Consider the following 21,279-nt stretch of genomic DNA (forward strand, 5'->3'; position numbering starts at 1 on the left):
TGAGAAACAAAGTAATTCTGATGCAATACGATTAATTAAATTATTTACGAGAGACCAGTGATCTTATTACGCGTTTATGCCAAAATAAGGTCATACAAATGTTCATTGCTGATACGATAAACCCACAAACCTATCGTACGTGCTTCAACTCAAAACAACACTACGTATCACTACGATAAAACCATACTCACTTAGTACTAGTACTGTTTATAAAAAGTACTACTGGTACTACTAGGGCCCCTTTGAATCACATGAATAAAAAAACAGAGAAATAGGAAAAACATAAGATTCTGATAGAATGTAAGTGGAAAACAGAGGATTGTAAAACACAGGAAAAACAGGAAAAATACCGGAATTTGAGAAGAGATAAAGACTCAAATGATTTTTTTCATGAGGTTCTACCTCTTGTTAAAATTCCTCCAAAACTTATATTGAAAGAGTCATTTCATAGAAATTTCATAGGATTCCATAGGGTTCATTCCTTTGATTCAAAGAGTTTTATAGAAAAAATTCCTATAGAAATAAAATCGTCTAAAATTTATATGAATTTCCGTTGAATCAAATAGCTTAAATTATAACCCCCGAATTGCTCCGTTTCATCCGGATAAACACGAGAAATCACCCACTAAAAAATACAGTCAAATTAGTCAAGAATCCGAACGACTGAAAAATTACGAAAATACCCTCCACCTTCCCCACCGTAGGAGTAGTACTACTACAGTACACTTCTTCTCCCCCTTCCTCTCCTTATAAAACCCCGCCTCCTCCCACCTCCTCTCCTCTCCTCTCCTCCTCCTCTTCGCGTCGAATCCTCCTCCGAGAAGAGGAGAGTACATGAATCCTAGCGCGAGGATCTCGCAGGTAGCAATGGCGGCGATACTGCCGGACCTGGCGACGCAGGTGCTGGTCCCGGCGGCGGCCGTGGTCGGCATCGCGTTCGCGGTGGTGCAGTGGGTGCTGGTGTCCAAGGTGAAGATGACCGCGGAGCGGCGCGGCGGGGAGGGGTCCCCCGGCGCGGCCGCCGGGAAGGACGGCGGCGCCGCCAGCGAGTACCTCATCGAGGAGGAGGAGGGGCTCAACGAGCACAACGTCGTCGAGAAGTGCTCCGAGATCCAGCACGCCATCTCCGAAGGTGAGGGAGGGGGACTGACTCACCCCCGTGTGCTGTTCGTGTTTTTTTTTTTGGCCTTTTTTGGGTGGATCTGAGCACGCGCGTAGTTGTGTAGATCTCGTGCCGTCGCAGCGGTTACTGGCGCTAATTTTTGCTAATTTAGTTGTTTTTTTTTGGTTGCTTGTGGCGTGAACATGTTCAAAAGTAGCTTATCCGAGCATCAATTATGGGGAATTTGCAGCACAAGATTGATATAATTGTGGGGAATTTGCAGCACAGGATTTATATTTTTATATTGCTGTGAAGAGATTATAAAGCTCAGGTTAAGATGGCGCTGCTTTTAATCAAGCGGAGTTGCGTGTCTAGCAGTAGTGCTTGTGAGCTTGTGTTACTTTATTTATTGTGTGAAATCATGAGATTCCTCTGAGTTCTATCGAATTTACTGTGGCTAAAGTAGTATTCTATTGTGTGGAATCATGAGATTCCTCTCTGAGTTTGATTGAATTTACTGTGTGCCTAAACTATAACGAGAGCTGCTACACATACGATTTTTCACGTACGATACTTGTACGACTAACGATTTCCAGCGAAAGCCCGTAACGTTTGTCTCCTGTTTTCTAGTGATGCACGCACGGCGTTCACCATCAGTTAGAAATCATACTAGAATCGTACGCAGAAATCGTATGCATAGTATTTTCGAAACTACAACTATGCTAGTATGCTAGATGTGAACTGTTACATTGTTAGTTGGATCTACAGAAACATTAAACAATCATGTTCCCACTTTACACAGCACATGTTATAATAATTCTTAGTCAGTGCGTGCTAATCGCGGGTCAATTAAGTTCGTTTGTTGCGTCTGCTGAGATATTTTATTGGGGAGATATTTTTAGTGGGGTAGATCAGAACTTGAATTGCTCAGTTCTTAGAGGCCCTCACGTAAAGCCCTGCGGTGGCCATGCTGTGGGGATAGGAGAATTTACTGATGGAGGAGGACAAGTTATTGGACCAGTGGTCCTACTTATTGCTCTTAGGAGGATAAGAAGATAACGATTTTTCTGCGCACCTGCATTATTGAAGCAGGGAGAAAATAGTTTCATTTTGACTGTATCCACCTAGCTTGGAAGGAATCCTAGATGCGGCGCACATGGACGGGACGATCTTGTGGTCCATTCATTAATCATAAACCTTACATGTAAGGTTATAATTCAAGGACAGTTGCAGGCTGAGAGGTGGTGATTTATGTAGTTTGTCCTATGTTAGGCGCCTGCTTTCTTGGCAGGTTTCATCTCTAGCGATGCTTGGGTGAGTTTTAATATTGTGAAAGTGTTAGGTTCTGTCCTTTTCTAGTAAAGTTCAAACGTATTTTTGGAAATATTTGTTTGGTCAACATTTCTTTCTTAGAAGACTATAGGGCTTGCAGTTAGTGTGCCTTACTTGTGGAGTCCTGCTATGCATATGATCTGTTTCACAGGAAATGCTAGATATGCTAATAGTTTGCATGGTTTGTAATTTGTGAATCTGGTTTTGTGGAAACTTTCTAGGATTGGAACTTTGTTTAATCAAATACATTTTTGTTGGTTTCAATTGGTTGGATATTTGAGATATTGGGTTACTGACCAGTGACCAAAGTCCCATCTATTTCACTATTTAATTTAGCCTTTGTTACCATATTTTGGTGCTCATGTTTATGGAGTCCAGTCAAACACTACAATTAGAAAAACAGGTTCAGTTCTAATTATAAACATATTTATGCGTTGCTAGCTTTGGTGTTTTATGTTTCAGCTATTATTATTGTTATCGCTAACCTTTTCTTGTCATTGACTAATTGTTGTATATTTGTATGCGTCTATGATCTAAATACTGTTTTTTTTAAACTGTAAACAGGAGCAACTTCTTTCCTCTTCACTGAATACAAGTATGTTGGACTATTCATGGGCATTTTCGCGGTCCTGATCTTCCTCTTCCTTGGATCTGTTGAGGGATTCAGCACAAAGAGTCAACCTTGCCACTACAGCAAGGATAGGATGTGCAAGCCTGCCCTTGCAAATGCTATCTTCAGTACTGTTGCCTTTGTGCTTGGTGCAGTCACCTCTCTTGTATCTGGTTTCCTTGGAATGAAGATTGCAACTTATGCAAATGCCAGGACAACCCTTGAGGCAAGGAAGGGTGTTGGGAAGGCATTCATTACTGCTTTCCGCTCTGGTGCTGTCATGGGTTTCCTGCTTGCTGCAAGTGGCCTTGTTGTTCTTTACATTGCCATCAACTTGTTCGGAATTTATTATGGTGATGACTGGGAAGGTCTTTTTGAGGCTATCACTGGGTATGGTCTTGGTGGTTCTTCTATGGCCCTATTTGGCCGTGTAGGTGGCGGTATTTACACGAAAGCTGCTGATGTTGGTGCTGACCTAGTTGGGAAAGTAGAAAGGAATATCCCTGAAGATGACCCAAGAAACCCAGCTGTAAGAATTCTTTCCTGACGCTTTAAAAACTTGTTTCTTAATATTACTTGAAATAATTTGTTTTGTTCTTTTCATAATGATTTGTGTTATTGAGCAAAGCATTAAAACATCGATAGGAATTTATGTGCATGCAAGAATGATCATTTCTTCCTCCTTTTGCAGGTCATTGCAGATAATGTTGGTGACAATGTTGGAGATATTGCTGGAATGGGGTCAGATCTCTTTGGTTCCTATGCTGAGTCATCTTGTGCTGCTCTTGTCGTTGCTTCAATCTCTTCTTTTGGAATTAACCATGAATTCACTCCTATGCTGTACCCGCTCCTGATTAGCTCAGTTGGTATCATTGCTTGTCTGATAACCACACTTTTCGCCACTGATTTTTTTGAGATCAAGGCTGTTGATGAAATTGAGCCTGCCCTCAAGAAGCAACTTATAATTTCCACCGTTGTGATGACGGTTGGCATTGCACTTGTCAGTTGGTTAGGCCTCCCATATTCCTTCACAATATTCAACTTTGGTGCCCAGAAGACTGTGTATAACTGGTATGCCCATATTTAAATTGGAATTCCATCTTTTACTTAGAACTTCATTGTTAAAATCATTGACCTCATTTCCCTGATTTTGATAGGCAACTTTTCTTGTGTGTGGCGGTTGGTCTTTGGGCTGGACTAATCATCGGATTTGTGACAGAGTATTACACAAGCAACGCCTACAGGTGCTTATAAGTCTGATCATATTCAATGTTGTCTGTAATCTTATATATTTGCTTCTAGTCCCTCATGTCCCTCACACCTTGAATTTCCCTTGTCCAGCCCTGTCCAAGACGTTGCTGATTCCTGCAGAACCGGAGCTGCTACTAATGTCATCTTTGGCCTTGCTCTGGGATACAAATCTGTCATTATTCCTATTTTTGCTATTGCTTTTAGTATTTTCCTCAGCTTCAGCCTTGCCGCAATGTACGGTGTAGCTGTGGCTGCCCTTGGAATGCTTAGCACAATTGCAACTGGTCTTGCCATTGATGCCTATGGCCCTATCAGTGACAATGCTGGAGGAATTGCTGAGATGGCTGGCATGAGTCACAGAATTCGTGAGAGAACTGATGCTCTGGATGCTGCAGGAAACACCACTGCTGCCATCGGGAAGGTAAAACTGCTTATCTTGTCGAAAGTGTTTTTATGTTGTTTTTATGCTTCATTTCCACTCTGAAGTCAATTAAAAATTTAAAATTGTGTTTGCACTTGTAAATATTTTTCCTTTTGTTACAAATGTCACAATTTTAAAGTTAATTCCCATCTCCATGATTGTACTTGTAGGGTTTCGCCATTGGCTCGGCAGCCTTGGTGTCTCTTGCCCTCTTTGGTGCCTTTGTGAGCCGTGCCGCCATCTCCACTGTCGATGTTCTGACACCTAAAGTTTTCATTGGACTGATTGTTGGTGCTATGCTCCCATACTGGTTCTCTGCTATGACCATGAAGAGTGTTGGCAGCGCAGCGCTCAAGATGGTGGAGGAAGTCCGTAGGCAGTTCAACTCCATCCCTGGGCTCATGGAGGGCACAACCAAGCCTGACTACGCAACCTGTGTGAAGATCTCCACTGATGCATCCATCAAGGAGATGATTCCCCCAGGTGCTCTTGTCATGCTCAGCCCTCTCATTGTTGGGATCTTCTTTGGTGTCGAGACCCTCTCAGGACTACTTGCTGGTGCTCTCGTTTCTGGTGTTCAGGTTCGCACATTCTTTTTCACAGCCACACTCTCATCACTTACTCTTGCCATATTGCATTCATAACCATGTTGCTTCCTTTCAGATTGCCATCTCTGCATCAAACACTGGTGGTGCCTGGGACAACGCAAAGAAGTACATTGAGGTAAGAACTTATCAGCCATCTTCCATCACAGCAACACTTGACGTCAAGCAGTTTTTTTCCCCTCCCATATTCGCCAAACATTATAACTCTCGTTCTCCCTGGTTTTAGGCTGGTGCATCTGAGCATGCAAGGACCCTGGGCCCGAAAGGCTCAGACTGCCACAAGGCTGCTGTGATCGGCGACACCATTGGGGATCCTCTCAAGGACACCTCAGGCCCCTCGCTCAACATCCTCATCAAGCTGATGGCTGTCGAGTCGCTCGTGTTTGCCCCGTTCTTCGCCACCCATGGAGGCATCCTCTTCAAGTGGTTTTAGATGGTGACGATAGATTTACGAGGACGTTATTTTTGCCAGGAGGGCGCTGGAAATCATCCATATATTATAGAGTTCATCGAGTTGACACATATAGTTCCCTCCGTTTCCTATTTGTTATTACTGTCTGTCCATCAGTCGATCATGCTAAGCTTATTAGCATCATACCTGTGTCTAGTTTTTTTGAGTCTGGTAGTTGTAGCCGATGGGAGCAAATCACTGGCCACCTACAGGTTTGGACAAGAGTACCTTGAATTTGCGTTTTCCTGTAGGTTGGATGATACGATGATGGTGATGATTATTGTACGTGCACGGAATGCACCTGTCTCAGTGAAATTTTCCCGGGAAGGTTCTGCTGTTTCTTTATGTCCTTGTGGGAATGTTAGGATGATCTTGTACAAAAAAGAAAACAACTCTAGTGATAGGGGGTGGAGTACATGTGTGCCAACTAAGTTTGAGTTGTCTTGAATTATTGAAGTAAAATACTTTAGCTAAAATGACGTAGTAGTGCGTGTGCTTGCTTTTGTTTTAAGATAGAGAATTATAGTATTATTTTGTATACTATATTTTCCTCCTTTCTTGCTTCGTTCGTTTCATATTATAAGACTTTCTAGCAGACTCACATTCATATATATGGTAATGAATCTAAATATATATGTGTGCCTAGATCCATTAATAACTATATGAATGTGGGCAATGCTAGAAAGTTTTATAATATGAAACGGAGGTAATAATATGAAATGGAGGCAGTATCTTATATTTTCTTTATCCTAAATAAATAAATCTAAATTTCTGGATATGATAGATAGTGTCACATTTTTTTTGATAGGTTTGTTAGAAATTTATTTTGAAACGAGGAATTACATCTACACTCTATCATTCATATTGCCAACAGGGTTTACGATTCCGATAGACCCTTTCGTTTTGGCCACTGGCGGAATTTGAAATTTCGCGAAATTCGGTGAAAAACCAATAAATTCCGAACAAATTTCATAAACCAAAATTTGAATACAAATTCTCTAAATTTGCCGACAAATTCTCAAAAACTGGTCGGTTTTGGCGAAATTCCGATCGAAATCATCGAAATTTCGGATGGAGTTCTTGTCAAATACTGCTGCTTTTCGGTTTAATTTTTTATTCTTTTCTTTCCTGATGTAAGTTTCAGTAAATACACATAATACATTATTTTTTTCGAAAATTTATATCCCAATAGGTTCTATGAATATCATAATATTTATAAGATTTTATTTGATTTATTCTTTTTTTATCAATTCAAATTTGAATTTAAATGAAACTTCTCAAAATCTCATACGGTTTTTACTTTCGAGCCTCGTCAAAACATCAAAATTTCGCGAAATCTTACCGGATTTCGTCGGAATCGAAGACCCTGGTTGCCAATCATCAGCACTACCATCAATAAAAATAAGAATAAATAGTAGTACTCCATAGTCCATACTGGAGTAGTGATTTTCTGCCGGCGACTCGGATATTAATCGCAGCAACTAATCGACTCCTCACCATTCATCTCAAAATTCAAACAACTTCTTCACTTGATGAAGAAGAGCTTCCCATCAGAAATCGATCCCCATTCATCTCAAAATCAAACAACTTCATCGTGCGGACGGCGTCGCCGGTGCCGGGCATCCCTTCCCAGCCACCATTCTCCCAAGCGCCGCCGCACGCCCACACCTTCCCTCCGGCCATCTTCGCCGGTGAGCCTCCGCCGTCGTCTCCCCGGCAGCCCACCCAGCCGCGGAACAAGCCTAGAGGAGCGGCTGCTCGAGGGGCAAGGCGGAGAGAGGTCAGTGACTCAGTGCGTGGTGAATCCGAGACGCTAGCTTAGAAGGGCTTGGAGCCTGAGGGAAGGGGGGGGGGGGGGGGTGGGGAGACTTCCGGTGCGCGTTGACTTGCTTTCCTCGTTCCTGTTTTGCCGCCATGGTTGGGTTCGGAGAGATTATCGCCTCCGCGGTGATCAAGGAACTATCGGGGAAGCTGGGCTCTCCGATTTGGAACACGATCATGTCTCAGGTGACCTTCAGAGATGATCTAGAAGCCATCAAGAGCATGCTGAGCAGCCTCCAAGCGAAGCTGAACGATGCGGAGAGGAAATCGCAGACGGATGGCAGCGTTCGCGACTTGCTGAAGAAACTCAAGGCCGTAGCCTATGACATAGAGGATAGGCTGGCCGTTTATGAATCGAGCTCCAACGATGGCCATGATGGTTCTCTCAGACATGTCAGCATCCTTCCTGATCATGATTTCTCGTTTAAATGCGATTTTTCAGTCTAACTTTGTGTTTGCTAACTGACAGGAATGGTCGAGCTTTCCTGAAAAATTGAAGTCACGATATAACTTGCCAAGGGAGATGAAGAAGATGAGGAGAAGACTTGAAGGAATAAAGAAAGAAATGGATCTCACCAGCTTTAAGGTAGATGGTGCCACAGAGGAGCAGGATTCTTATATCAGTCGGCATTTAGAGCCTAGAAGATACAGCAGTGAGGATACTGTCGGAAGGATCGCGGAGAAAGGGAGAATAATGGATCTGCTGCTATCAGATGAAGAACACTCCATTATTCCTATATATGGACTTGGAGGATTAGGTAAAACCACTCTTGCTCAAATGGCTTTTAGTGACTGCACAACACAGATAGCTTTTGAGATGCTAGCATGGGTTTATGTGTCTGAGAAATTTGATCTTAATGCAATCAGTTTATCTATCAAACAGCAATGTAATAGCCATACGCTCCAATATGGTGATTCTGGAATTCATAATGTTGCTGTGGAGTCTATCCTCACGGAAAAACGATGTCTTATTGTTTTGGATGATCTCTGGGAAGAAAATAATTTTAAGCTGGATGAGTTAGAGGCAATGCTTAGACTCTGCAAGAAAGGTAGCAAGGTTATTGTGACTACACGTAGCAAGAAGGTTGCTGACCGAATGAACAAAGATTTGCAAATTGAATTGGGTCTTCTACCAAACGAAGACTGCTGGACCTTGTTCAGGAAAAAAGCACGAGTACCGACACCAGTGCCTCCCTACGTGGAAGCGATGCGGGAGACAATAGTGGAGAAATGCCAAGGTTTGCCATTAGCTGTAAAATCCCTTGGTTACTTTCTAGGAAGAATGCGTCCGACTGAGTGGGAACAAAACCTACATAGTAATATATGGGCCGAAAAAGATGATCGTTTTCCAGATAACGGAGTTATAGCCAACTTGAAGCTTAGTTATTACAGCATGCCTTGTTCTCTGAGGTTGTGCTTTGCATATTTGTCAGTCTTCCCCAAGGGCTCCCACATACAGAAGAGCAGTTTGATTCAGCAATGGATTGCTCTTGGATTCATTCAGCCCCCAGAATCCATCCCGACAGAACAATACGCAGAGTACTGCTTGCAAGAACTCATTGAAATGTCCTTTTTGCAGAATGTGAACGCGGCAACTGCGGTATGCTTCCTCAGCCGCAACTCTTTTTCTCTCTTTTTTCCCATTCGATTGATTTCCAAATAGTATTATTATACAATATTTTATCAAAATTTCACATGATATTATATGTAAAAATGGTGGTAATCGGAACAAATATGATAGAGAAAAATGAGTTTATAGATAAATGTAATTTGAAGGAATCGAGTAAGCGGAATTCAATGGAAGGATCACTTTTGCTCGGAATGGTACCGAAACTAGTGGTATGTCAATGGTCAATACCCAATTGAAATTTGACCAATATTTAGAATGGAAAGACGCATCACTTGTTGCATACTATTTTTGTTAGTGGAATGATAAATACCAACTACTCTGGCTAATATTGAAATGGAATTGATAAGCTTGACGCTCCCTCCTTTCACTTTGGTTGCTGTGGAGGTGTCCACAACATGGTGGTGGATGCACACAGGACACAAAAAATGCTTAGCTTTGGCAGTCTACTTCTGTTGAATAGACTTATTCATGGGCAGCCTAGCCAGATCTTCCACCATTGGGCTAAAATTTTGGGCCCAAAGTCATGAAAAAAGCCTAAAGCTTGAAATCAGAATAAAACATATGCATGCACCAACAAGTTCAATCCAAATTTAATCCTGAAACTAATTGGATAATTGGAATATTGTCTTTTTGTTGACATGCTATGATATTTGGATTTAAAAATCTTGCGAAATGTTAGATGAATATTGTACCAATGTTACTATTTTTTTTTTCAGTTTTTTCATAGCTATTTGTACTGAGATTAAATGAGTAGCACATAAATTTGATGCATCAAATGCAAGCAGCAGTGGTTTGGTGATGGAGTCATGAGTAACACCACCCATCAGGTTAAGTATTATGTACATGTGGGCGCACATTCAATAGGATTTTATTGAGGCTAGGGAGTTGACGCTAGTCTTTGTCTCTTTGAGTATGTGTTAAGGGGTGTATTCATGGAGGTGTCAGATGTGGTTTGTGTCCGTGAGTGTGGTGTGCTGGTGGAGTGGTGTGTGCCCGTGTAATGAAAAAGAAGAAGAAGAAATGCCTGTTGTAGACGGCTGCACCTTGGTCGTACGCATCTAGTATTAAGAAACGACGGCCAAATTGAATTTGAACTCCGGATAAGCTTCTAACCATTTTATGTGCTGAGTTTGGTTAGTTTCACACCATATAAAATGCATTCGTTATCATGCATAGAAAGAATGTGTCTGTCTTGCTGTTTTATTTATCCTACTCTGTCAAGTGACTAAACTTAATTTTTCAGATGTCTGCACGATATACTGAGCCTCAAAATGTACTCAAGATGCATGATATAGTTCACGATCTTGCAAGTGTAATTGCAGCTGATGAAGTATGTATCTTTCATGCCAGTGACTGCAGTAGCTCCAACACTAAAAATTGCTGCCGCTACATGTACCTCTTGAATTTGAGTGAATTTTCCCGAGATCCCATATTGCCCAATACAGCAAGAGCGCTTCATTTCAAGGATTGCAGGAAATCTCCCAAGAATTATTCAGAAACTAAATTCTTGCGCATCTTAGATTTCAGTGCATGCACCATCAATGAACTACCAGACTCGATCAGTCATTTGAGTCTATTGAAGTACTTGAATGTTTCAGGCCTAAGTGGCACATTACCTAAATCGTTGAGTAAACTACATCACCTGCAAGCATTGACCCTGTCAACAAACATTGACCTTGTTGAGCTCCCTTCCTACATTTGTGAGTTTCTCAAGCTACAGTATTTGGATCTACATGGCTGCTCAAAACTGAAAAAACTACCAGATGGCATTCACAAACATAAAGAGCTCCAACACCTGAACCTATCAGACTGTACAAGTCTAGAATCACTTCCTTTATTCAGTTCACAGTCTGGTGGGCTTCAAAAACTTTCATTCCTTAATGTATCACATTGTTCTCAACTTGTAAAGCTGTCGTTCCTCGAAGAAAAACTTGAGAAGCAGCCTGATCATTATCTGCCAAACATGGTACATCTAAATATGTCATTTTGCCCCAAGCTGCAAGAACTGCCTACTGGATTATTTAAGCACATGAGGAAGCTTCTTTTTTTGAATTTCTCTGGTTGTACCTCTCTTGAGGATCTTCCTGAATTTGTAGAGCACGACGCTGGCTGCTCGATGTTGGAGGTTTTGGATTTATCGGGTTGTGCTAAACTGCCTGCCCTCCCTGAGTCTTCAACTGAACTCCGTGAACTCCGGTGTTTGAATCTTTCAGGCTGTTCTAAACTTCAAAACTTTTTGAAGTTGATTCCACGATGGAAGTTTGGTACATTAGAGTACCTCAACATCTCGGGGGTTGGCGCAAAAAGTGATTCTGAGGCACCAGGTACCTCTGCAGAAGACCAAAGTTCACAAGATCCCATTAAAGAGTTAGAGTTGGGTATGCTGCAGGAAGATATCATCACCCAAGGCTTGTTTCGTCTGAAGTACCTGTCCATTGGAGGATTCACTCTCTACTCGGAGCAAGGTATTGCAAGAATGGTGGACCTTCTGACACTGCCCAATTTTAATGTACGCCTGCAAGATGATGGGAGGTGCAGCAATATTTTGATCCTCCAGCAAATCCTTGATGTTACACATCGTCAACTCAATATCAAGTGCCTAGAGAATGTGGTGTTTTCAGAGGAAGCGAAGCAGCTTGAACTGGACAGGATGCGACAGTTTCATTCGTTGGGTTTCGAATGGTCTTTATCTGGTATGGTATCTTCTGTTAAACAACGAGCAGTGCTGGGTAATTTGAGGCCTCATAGGAATTTACAGTCCCTCTCTATAAAAGGTTACATTTGCACCGAATTTCCTGATTGGATTAACAAGATAAATGATACACTCCCAGACTTGGTGAAACTTGTATTCTCTGATATCAATGGTTGTAACTATATCCCAATTAGTCAATTACCAAATTTAAAAGAGCTAGAAATTAATAATATGCCCCGGCTTAACAAGATATATGGTACGCTCCCAAACCTGGTGAAACTTATATTGTCTCATATCGAGAGATGCGACCATATCCCTGTACTTGGTAATTTACCAAATCTACAAGAGCTAGAAATCTATAATATGCCCCAGCTTCATGATGCACGAATTGGGCCATGCAATAAGCTAAGAAGACTGACACTGGTAGGACTACCAAATGAGGCCACGGTACATTTATTTTATGATATCTGTACACACACAGAAGTACAGATGGTGGAATCAAGTCATGGCTGCGATGAAGAGATGACAGAAACAGGACAAGAGTTCAACACATTACCTGGCTGTTCTTTTCGTAAAAACGAAGTGAGAAGAAGTGAGGAACTTTCTAGAGGCCCATCCACTGAAAAGGGCAAGGTAAAGAATTGGTTTGACGCTCTATTATTATCTATTGGAGGAGCAAGGGCAAAGAAAACATTGGCCTCAGCATTGTCCCACATTTCACTAGTGCCAGAAGAGTCCCAGTTGTCACCAAAACTGTCTCATGGTTGTTTGGAGGTCACAAGTGCAGCGCTCCCCGAACTTGATTACCTACAAATTGGAAGTTGCCATGACCTGAAACTGCATCCCACTCCCCCAAAGAGCAAAGAGTACTTCGTCAAAGATAGCAGTCTCAGTCTGCCTGTAGACAAGGAAGATACTTCAAGTTTTCCATCACGTCCATATGATCAGTATACTGAAGGATGCTCACATTCAGGACAAGGTACTGCGATCCCTCCACACGAACATGCTATGCAGAAGTCGATCCCTAGATTGAAATCAAAACTGCATATCGAAGGCTCACGAGATCAACTTCGCCAATGGACAGAACTTCTAAGCACCCACTTGGACGAGTTGACTATCACTGACCCATTGTTTTACAATTCGAAGTATTTAGAGGAAGAGAGCACAGTTAGTGAACATGATTCCCTGGAGAGCATCTATGGTCTGCCACAGTCATGCATTGCCAACTTGGAGAAAATAAATTTACCGCCATCTCATCAATATGGACTAGAAGAATGTTCTAACTATGATAATATTGTGGACTTTGTAGGTAGAATTGATTCTCAGGTTCCGTATATCAATATTGGAAAGGTATGTAGTTTCTTTGTTTCTAGCAGTACCAAGCAAATTTACTGTTAAGTCTAGTAGATGTCAAGGGTATTAGAATACTTTCCCTTCTCTTGTGTACATAATATATATGCTATTTAGGGCTAAATCAATGCACTGTTGAAAATCCCCAATTCACTAAAATTAACATGATATGAGAGCACCGGATTTCTTTATTCCGGCTAGATATGGCAAATAGGAATTCCCCGTCGAGGAATGCATCCCCATCCCTGCTCCCGCGAAATACAATGGGGAAAACTTGTTCCTATCTCCGCGGGAATTAATCCCCGTAGGGTCTACATCCCTGCTTAAAACAATATATAGATGTGAAATTCTATATGCAATGCAACACATATATTCACACTTTATATTAATATAGCAACTTATACCCACTAATACATATGATAAAAACACAAGATTAATCACATAAGATAAGTAAACAAATTAAACTTGGACCGAAAATTAAACTTGAACCCTATGCGGGTCTCTGTAGGGGACGGGGACGGGGACGGGGAATGGAGGATCACCCCATCCCACGAAACCTAACAGGACATGATTCCTACCATTTAATTCCCATGAACTAATTCTAACCTTCCCCCTAATAGAGGGATATATTTGGTTGCAAGGGTGGGATGGATCAGGATAGGTTGGACCTTTTTTAGGTTTGGTTTTGGGATGGGTGGGATAGGATGGTTCTCTTAGGTAGTGTTTGGTTGGAGGGATATCCCGGGATGGGATGGGATGATCCCCAAAACCAAGTGTTTGGTTGAGAGATTAAGAGGGATAGGATGGTTCCAAAAAGAGAATATTCCTCCAATATTCGGGACGATCTCATCCGCGAAAATCTGGCGGACGGCGCCATCCCACTTCGCACGCGCGCGGTAACCCTCTGGCCTACCTTTTTTTTCACCGCACCCCTTTCCTTTCTCCTTCTCTCACCGGCGGCGGGAGCATGTGTTTGGTTTCATGACTAAGTGGGATGGGATGAAGCCATCCCTGGTTTTGGGGTTGGAATCATCCACTCATCTGTTTAGTTCACGGGATGGGCTTATCCTAGTTTTTTGTTTGGTTGAACGGATGAGAGAGGGATGGGATGGACACCGTTTGCAGCCACCGTCAACAATTGCCAAGTGGGCGTAGGAGTGGCGACCAGGCAGAGGAGCGTGTGCGGCGTGGGCTCGCGACAGCGGGTGGGCACGGCTCGCGAGCAAGCCTGCGACGAGAAGGCGGAGGAGTGGCTGACGCTGGCTCACGAGCAAGCAGGCAGAGGTGCAGCGCGGGCTCCTAGCAGGCGGGCGGCGAGCGCGGCCGAGGAGCGCAAGCATGCGGGCGATAAGCAAGCGGAGGAGTGCTCGCGGGTTGGCGGCGAGCAGGCGAAGGAGCGGCAGCCGGCGGCTGGGTACGCGAGCCACGGAGGAGCTCGGTGATGGTCGGAGAAGTGGGCGAGCAGGCGGACGACTAGCGACGACCGACGGTCAAGAGAAGCTGCAGCGGTGACTGACAAGCAGGCGACGATGATTGGCGTGCGGGTAGGCAGACGTCGGGCGGGCGAGTGAAGTAGCGGCGCACGGTTCACACCGTGCGCCCGTCGAAGTGGGTCGAGATGATCAGCTCGATTTTGCCGGGCGCTTTGGACCTGGATCTAACAGGAATATTCCTCGAGAACTCCCCGCGAGACAGGGGCGGACCTAGGCCTTGGGCCACCTGGACCGTGACCCGAGGCCTAGGTGTGAAGGCCCATTAGGATGGTATTTTTTCCACCATGTAAACAGAACACAAGGCCTAAGTCCATCATCTTCATTCTTGTTTACTCGCTGCACTGCTTGCTGCTGCTGCTCTCCAGCACACAGCTTATTGTTCATCATGTCACTACTTCTAGACTAGTGGAGTTGATATGCCACTGCTATTTGGGCCAGCTTGGCTATTATTCTAGCTGGTAGCTTCTTTGGACATCCTATCATGCATATCTAGTGCTTCAAGGCTGATGCAATCTGCTGGCTGTTACATCCCACTAAGTATGGCATTCTGCTACAAACATATCTACTAGTATTCCTTCTTTGCTAATACGTTAGTGTAATTGAGCATGCTGCTAGTGTTATTCGCTATTTCAAGTCAATTACAATCTACTGAATCCATCCAAGTGCACTGCATCTCTACTAGTTTACTTGTGTCTTTTGCTAGTATGTTGCAATGTCCAATAGTTTCCATCCTGTCTACCAAGTCCATTGCATCATGGTATTTTTGATGGCATATTATTATTTCAATATGAATTATCCCTACAATCTTCAGCTATGATAATAGGATTTAAAAAGTAATTAGTGCTCCGTCTTTCTACTTGACAGGGGAGCCTTCTCAGAGTGTATAATTAGTATAGGTATTAAAAAGAATGGATTTAAATTACCCAATAACAAACACAAAGATGGCTCTGCCATCACTGCTCCGGAGATTTGCGGATAGTTGAAGCGTTGATACTGGTCTCATGCATAATCGATCTATATAACCTGGCTAAAGCTCAAGCGTGCTGCTTTGAGGATGCACACGTATTACAAATACATGCAAGCTTCCAGCCTTCCATGCGGGTGGTCACATAAAAAGAAACATATAATGTAATGCCTGCGCAGGTGCATAAGCTATCAAATTGATGTGCTTTTTACAGCAGATAGCTGTGGCTGCTATTATACTTACTAGCAATGTTCGTTTGGGATTTAAAAAAATGGTAGTTGTGTTTACAGATTATGCCTATGTCTAAAAATGCAGGTGGGCACTTTTTCCGTAAAACCAATTGAGGAAGGAGGAATATTCTGCTCAAGTAACATTCCATTACTGTATAAACACTATGACGGACAAAGTAGCAGCCTGGTCATTAAAAATCTTGAGAATTTGAAGGGATCACTGGGTGAAGTCCAAGAGTTGGCGAAGTATCAGCAAGTTCGTTTGGTGTGGTCCAGAAGCAATTTCATTGAGGATTCAAGCATGGCTGAGGACAAGGCAGTTCTCCAAAAACTCCGACCCCACCACGACCTGGAAACAATTGAAATAGAAGGCTATCGGGGTGATGAATTTTGCTATTGGATGATGAATATAAATTCTTCCCTTCCAAATCTTGTGACTGTTAAACTGTCTAACATCGCAAACTGTCAATGTCTTCCTCCACTTGGCCAATTAGCAAATCTGGAAGTATTGCACATCTCAGATATGCCTAGCGTCAGAAAAGTGGACGGTCATGTTTACGGCACTGAGAAACCATTCAGGAAATTGAGAGAACTTGAACTTAGTACTATGAAGAACCTAGAGGAATGGTTAACCACTACACTACTACTAACAGGTCACAATGACCATCAGCTTTCACGAAGCGAAGAAGTTTTCCCTAATCTCCAGGTTCTTCTCATTGCAAATTGTCCCAGGATGAGATTTGTTCCAGGTTTCCCTAGAAGTCGGGAGTGTACCCTCGAGAAAAGCTACAGCATACTATTATCATTTGAACAGTTCATCGGAAGCTCAAACTTGGCCTTGATCGCACTGAAAATAAATGACTCTGGCTCATCATCTGATATCGTGAAATTTCTTCAAGGCTGTGTAAATCTGTTGTATTTGACTATTGATTCCTGCATCGATCTAATCACCTTGCCAGAACCTATCAAAAACTGCCACTGCCTCAGGAAACTTGAGATAACGAACTGCTGGAACTTTTCTGTATTACCGGAGTGGTTGGGAGAACTAACTTTCCTGCAGAAGCTAGATATTCAAGCAAGCAAACTGGAATATTTGCCACAATCCATCCAACGCCTGACTGCCTTGGAACGGTTGGTGCTCAACAAGTGCAACTACAAACTGCGTGAACGGTGCACATCTAGAGAGGATAAAGAAAAGATTAAACATATCAAAACAATTGATATGAATGAGGTAACTCCGACTCTGGATCGGTAAATTATTTTGTAGAGGTGCAATTCCATCGGTGGAGCAGTGTGGAACTGTGGATGGAGGGGATAGAGAGAAGAGATATGGGAGAGTTGACATGTGGGACCAAGGGTATTTCTAACAATTCACATGATTTTTTTCCTATCCAACCAGAAATGATTATTTTAATAGGGGCAGTGTCCACCATCAAATATCCAACTTGAGAGCGTCTTCCCCCAAAACTTCACTTACAGTGTCCTTCAGCTAAAACTACGAAGTTACAACGCCTTGTATCAAAATTTGCCTTATAAAAAAATAGTAATGCAAAAATTTTAAAACGTGTGCACAAACTTCTATTATGTGCTAGTAGGCTAGATAAAAAAAATTCACAGCTTTTTGAATCTTCCAGTGGTCAACCAATTGTCAACTCTTACACGTATATTAGGGCATTTTAGGCTTTCTTTTAGAAGGTATTTGGTATATGGCATATTAAAGAAACTATGGATAAACTTGGTAGTATATTATAGAAGGGACAAAGTTGATGACAAACCATGAATCAGTGCAAACTCAATGGCATAGTAAAAACATCATTACATGACCGGTTGCACCGGCCTAAGCCAACCTCAAGCTACCTCCAGTCTAACTACGCCTCCTTGGTGTTAGATCGTGGTTGCTCTGCACTACGCCCACTCAAACACTTGTTCACAACCATTGTTCTTATTTACACCTTAGGACTTTATTTCATCACAACTATGATTAACTATGTATATAATCATGGTGTCAACCCCAACGTGTGGTCCAGTTCCCGATGGCACACATCTGCTTTAGTTTTTTGGTTTAGATACTTGGAGTCTTATAAGATTTGACCAATCATATAACCAAAATGGTAAAGTATTTAATTTGTGATTGGAGTGACTAGCATACATTGGGTATCCTATGCTAGATGTACAAACTATTTATATGCAAACTACCATGATATATCTCTATGGTGATTCAACTTCAACTCATTTATTGATTAATAATGTTTCCAACCATTCTGTGTGTATGTTAACATTAACCATTGGAGGTCATTTACACCTACTCCCTTCATTTTAAATTACTTTTCGTTTTAGTTCTATCCATAGTCAAAACATTCTTAATGTTAACCATCAAGTTCTAGAAAGATATATAGTTTAAGATTCACTATGAGAAACTCTCATATGAGTAATGCATATTTCGCATGTTGTTAATTAAACTATGTAAATTTCTAGAAATTGATGGCTAAAGTTAGGAATATTTGACTTTAAGACAAAGAAAAACGACATGTAATTTGAAATGGAGAGAGTATGTATAAACTAACTTAGATGCAGGTCAAGCTTACATCATTACGGCAAGTTCACCATCATTTATATCTTCTTTTTTTCCTAATTGTAGGTCCCTTTGATGTACTTGACTCCAAGCTATATAATGCTTCTTCAGCAAGTTACTAGTTCTCAATTTATCGATCTGCATATTGGTGGTCTGGAATGTATGATTGGCTTGAGGGAGATGGAGAACTTAGAATTACAGACAAAAAAGGAGTTATCCTCGTTGAGTTTGGAGTGGTCATATGCCTATGCTGATTCCAGCGATAAATACGCCTCTTCTGAGAGAGGGATGCAGAATAGGGCTGTTTTTGAAAAGCTCCAGCCTCATGATAGCCTTGAAATACTTTGCATAAAGAACTATGCTGGTGTTGATTTCCCTCGTTGGATGTCTTTACTCCCAAATCTTGTGCAATTGAAGATAGTTGGCATGCAATTTGAATATCTACACCTTGATCAGTTTCAGAACCTCAAAGAGCTGTTTCTCTCCAGAGTGCAATTTGCGCATCTCCACCTGAATGGTCTGCAGAACCTCATAGAATTGTCTCTCTCTGGCCTAAAATTTGGACATCTCCACATCGATCAGTTACAGAACCTCAGAGAGCTGAAAGTCTCCGGTGTGGAATTTCAACATCTCCACCTTGAACGGTTACAGAACATTACAGAGTTGAAACTCTCTGAAGAGCGATTTGAACGGCTCCATATTGATCAGTTACAGAACCTCAAAGAGCTGAAATTCTCCAGTGTGGAATTTGGACATCTCCATCTTGAGCGGTTACAGAGCATCACAAAGCTGGAACTCTGTAAAAAACAATTTGAACATCTCCACCTTGTTCAGTTAGAGAACCTCCGACAGTTGTATCTCTTCACCGTGAAATTTGAGTGTGTCGTTTTGCATCAGTTACAGAACCTTGAGGAGCTGCATCTTTCACAGATAGAAAGCCAAAAGTCTAACAAACCGGTTTGCATCGAGTGTAGCCAACCACTTAGGAAGCTCCAAAAGATTGTCATGACCAAAATAATAAACAAAGGGTTACAAATATCCGTGCAAGGAGGAGAGGGTGACAAAAATTTATTCCCGGGTCTTCAGCATTTGGAAATGGAATTATGTGAGAATTTAAGATTCCAACCATCCATCCCGAGGAGCACCCATTACATCATATCAGGGGAAATATATTTCGATAAATTTAATTACCGTAGAATATTGGGTTCGTTCCTGTTCCCATCGTTCAAGCAAGTCATGGGGACATCAATCCCTGGATCAACATCCAGGATGGAAATCAAGAACACCAGTGGTCTATCTTCCGAAAGATGGAAGAGCATTCCGCACCTCGAGCTTCTAAACATCACAGAACTAACAATAGACAAATGTGTTGATAGTTGTCCAGTGCCAAAGTGCATCCTGGGCTGGAAGTCCCTCCAGAAGCTTGAGATACGGAGATGCGAGGATATTGAATTGCTTCCAGAATGGTTGGGAGAGATGTCCTGTCTCACTGAGCTCATAGTGGAGACCTACTGGATGGAAGCTTTGCATCCATGCATCCGGCGGCTCACAAATTTGCAGAGCCTGACACTTATAACATGCTTGAATAGGTTTAAAGAAAGATGCAAGTCAGGAGATGACTGGATCAATATCAAGCACATTCCGCATATACAAATTACAGATAGAAATGGGCGTACGGAGATCATTTCACCAAGTTGTACCTAACTTCTAACATCCGCTGAAAACAAAGGTACACCGGATACTCTGCTGTTTTTATACCTCATGCTTCCACTGTAGGCCATGCAATAGCTCAAGCTAAGAATTTTGTATAAGAAAACAACAGCAGCAGGAAGTTTTTTTTTTTTTTGTGTATAAGACAATGCGAAACATCTACGTACCATTGTTTATTTCTTATGACGGCCTTACGAGGCAGCAACATCTCTTTTGGACTAGGACATTATTTGTACCCAATTTAATACTTGATACTATATGCCTTGTGTTTTCTTTGTGCAATCATAGATGAATTTTGTTAGAATAAAAAAATAGATGAACTTTGATCTCTTGTATTAACATCCATCATATTGAATTATTGAGTTTGTAAGCTTTTACTGAGATTAGCTGTGTTATTTTCCATTGACAATGTGACAACCTGCAGTTCTTGTGCGTGTTTGGAACGAAGTAACTAATTGCTATACTACGTTGCAGTTATTCATTACCAATAGCCACTCACCAATTGTTTGATAATCTCATGCAGCATTAGTTTCGACAGAGAGAGAAAAGAAAATTGAGGAGCTAGCTGATCAGTTGCTGGGACAGTATATAGCAGGAAGATATTAACCGGACAGCCCATCAGCCCAGAGTGTAAGTTAATGGAATAATCTTTTGCCATTAATATCATGTACACATGTAAATTAGTGATCATGCGTGACAATGGTGCTCTGTTTTCTTCAGTTGCCGATCAAGGATCTTAACTACATGTCTACATGGTACTGTCAAGGCTCTATGATGAATAGATTGTTTATCTCTGTGCGTGCAAGCCTTTCTGCTGCATATTGTACAAACGAAGCCTCGCTGTTCCATAGTATGCTGAGGACTTGTGTTAGGTTGTATGCTGAATAGTGAATACATATACTCCGTACCAAATGTTAACCAGCTGGTTTTCCCGTACAATTACACGAACCATTTGAAAGTAATTGTAGCTGCTGTGGAATTATTTCTGATGGACAACGTACTCGTACATTTTCATCTATCAGCATACATGGTTGTAATCTGGTCA

The 21,279-nt window shown here is 42.0% G+C and overlaps 2 protein-coding genes across 2 annotated transcripts; both read left to right on the forward strand.

Moving 5' to 3' along the window:
* Positions 1–780: 780 nt before the first annotated feature.
* On the forward strand, positions 781–6,248 carry LOC4341645 (pyrophosphate-energized vacuolar membrane proton pump). Its single transcript, XM_015787596.3, has 8 exons — positions 781–1,132; positions 2,999–3,573; positions 3,736–4,115; positions 4,202–4,288; positions 4,386–4,716; positions 4,887–5,297; positions 5,380–5,439; positions 5,548–6,248. The coding sequence occupies exons 1-8, from the start codon at positions 835–837 to the stop codon at positions 5,752–5,754; spliced, it is 2,349 nt and encodes a 782-aa protein (XP_015643082.1). The 5' UTR covers positions 781–834; the 3' UTR covers positions 5,755–6,248.
* Positions 6,249–7,267: 1,019 nt separating this feature from the next.
* Positions 7,268–21,279, forward strand: LOC4341646 (uncharacterized). Its single transcript, XM_015787728.3, has 7 exons — positions 7,268–7,986; positions 8,063–9,193; positions 10,467–13,265; positions 16,038–17,183; positions 18,591–20,253; positions 20,758–20,864; positions 20,955–21,279. Exons 1-5 carry the CDS (start codon positions 7,687–7,689, stop codon positions 20,226–20,228), a joined length of 7,014 nt encoding a protein of 2,337 aa, XP_015643214.1. The 5' UTR covers positions 7,268–7,686; the 3' UTR covers positions 20,229–20,253; positions 20,758–20,864; positions 20,955–21,279.

The sequence above is a fragment of the Oryza sativa genome, chromosome 6 (genome assembly GCF_034140825.1).
Source record: "Oryza sativa Japonica Group chromosome 6, ASM3414082v1".
Lineage (NCBI taxonomy): Eukaryota > Viridiplantae > Streptophyta > Magnoliopsida > Poales > Poaceae > Oryza > Oryza sativa.

Coding starts and splice junctions, on each gene's coding strand:
- LOC4341646 (XM_015787728.3), top strand. CDS start 7,687: ATGGTTGGGTTCGGAGAGATTATCGCCTCCGCGGTGATCAAGGAACTA. Junction 9,194..10,466: donor ATGTGAACGCGGCAACTGCG/GTATGCTTCCTC, acceptor TTAATTTTTCAG/ATGTCTGCACGATATACTGA. Junction 13,266..16,037: donor CGTATATCAATATTGGAAAG/GTATGTAGTTTC, acceptor CTAAAAATGCAG/GTGGGCACTTTTTCCGTAAA.
- LOC4341645 (XM_015787596.3), top strand. CDS start 835: ATGAATCCTAGCGCGAGGATCTCGCAGGTAGCAATGGCGGCGATACTG. Junction 1,133..2,998: donor CCAGCACGCCATCTCCGAAG/GTGAGGGAGGGG, acceptor AACTGTAAACAG/GAGCAACTTCTTTCCTCTTC. Junction 3,574..3,735: donor ATGACCCAAGAAACCCAGCT/GTAAGAATTCTT, acceptor CTCCTTTTGCAG/GTCATTGCAGATAATGTTGG.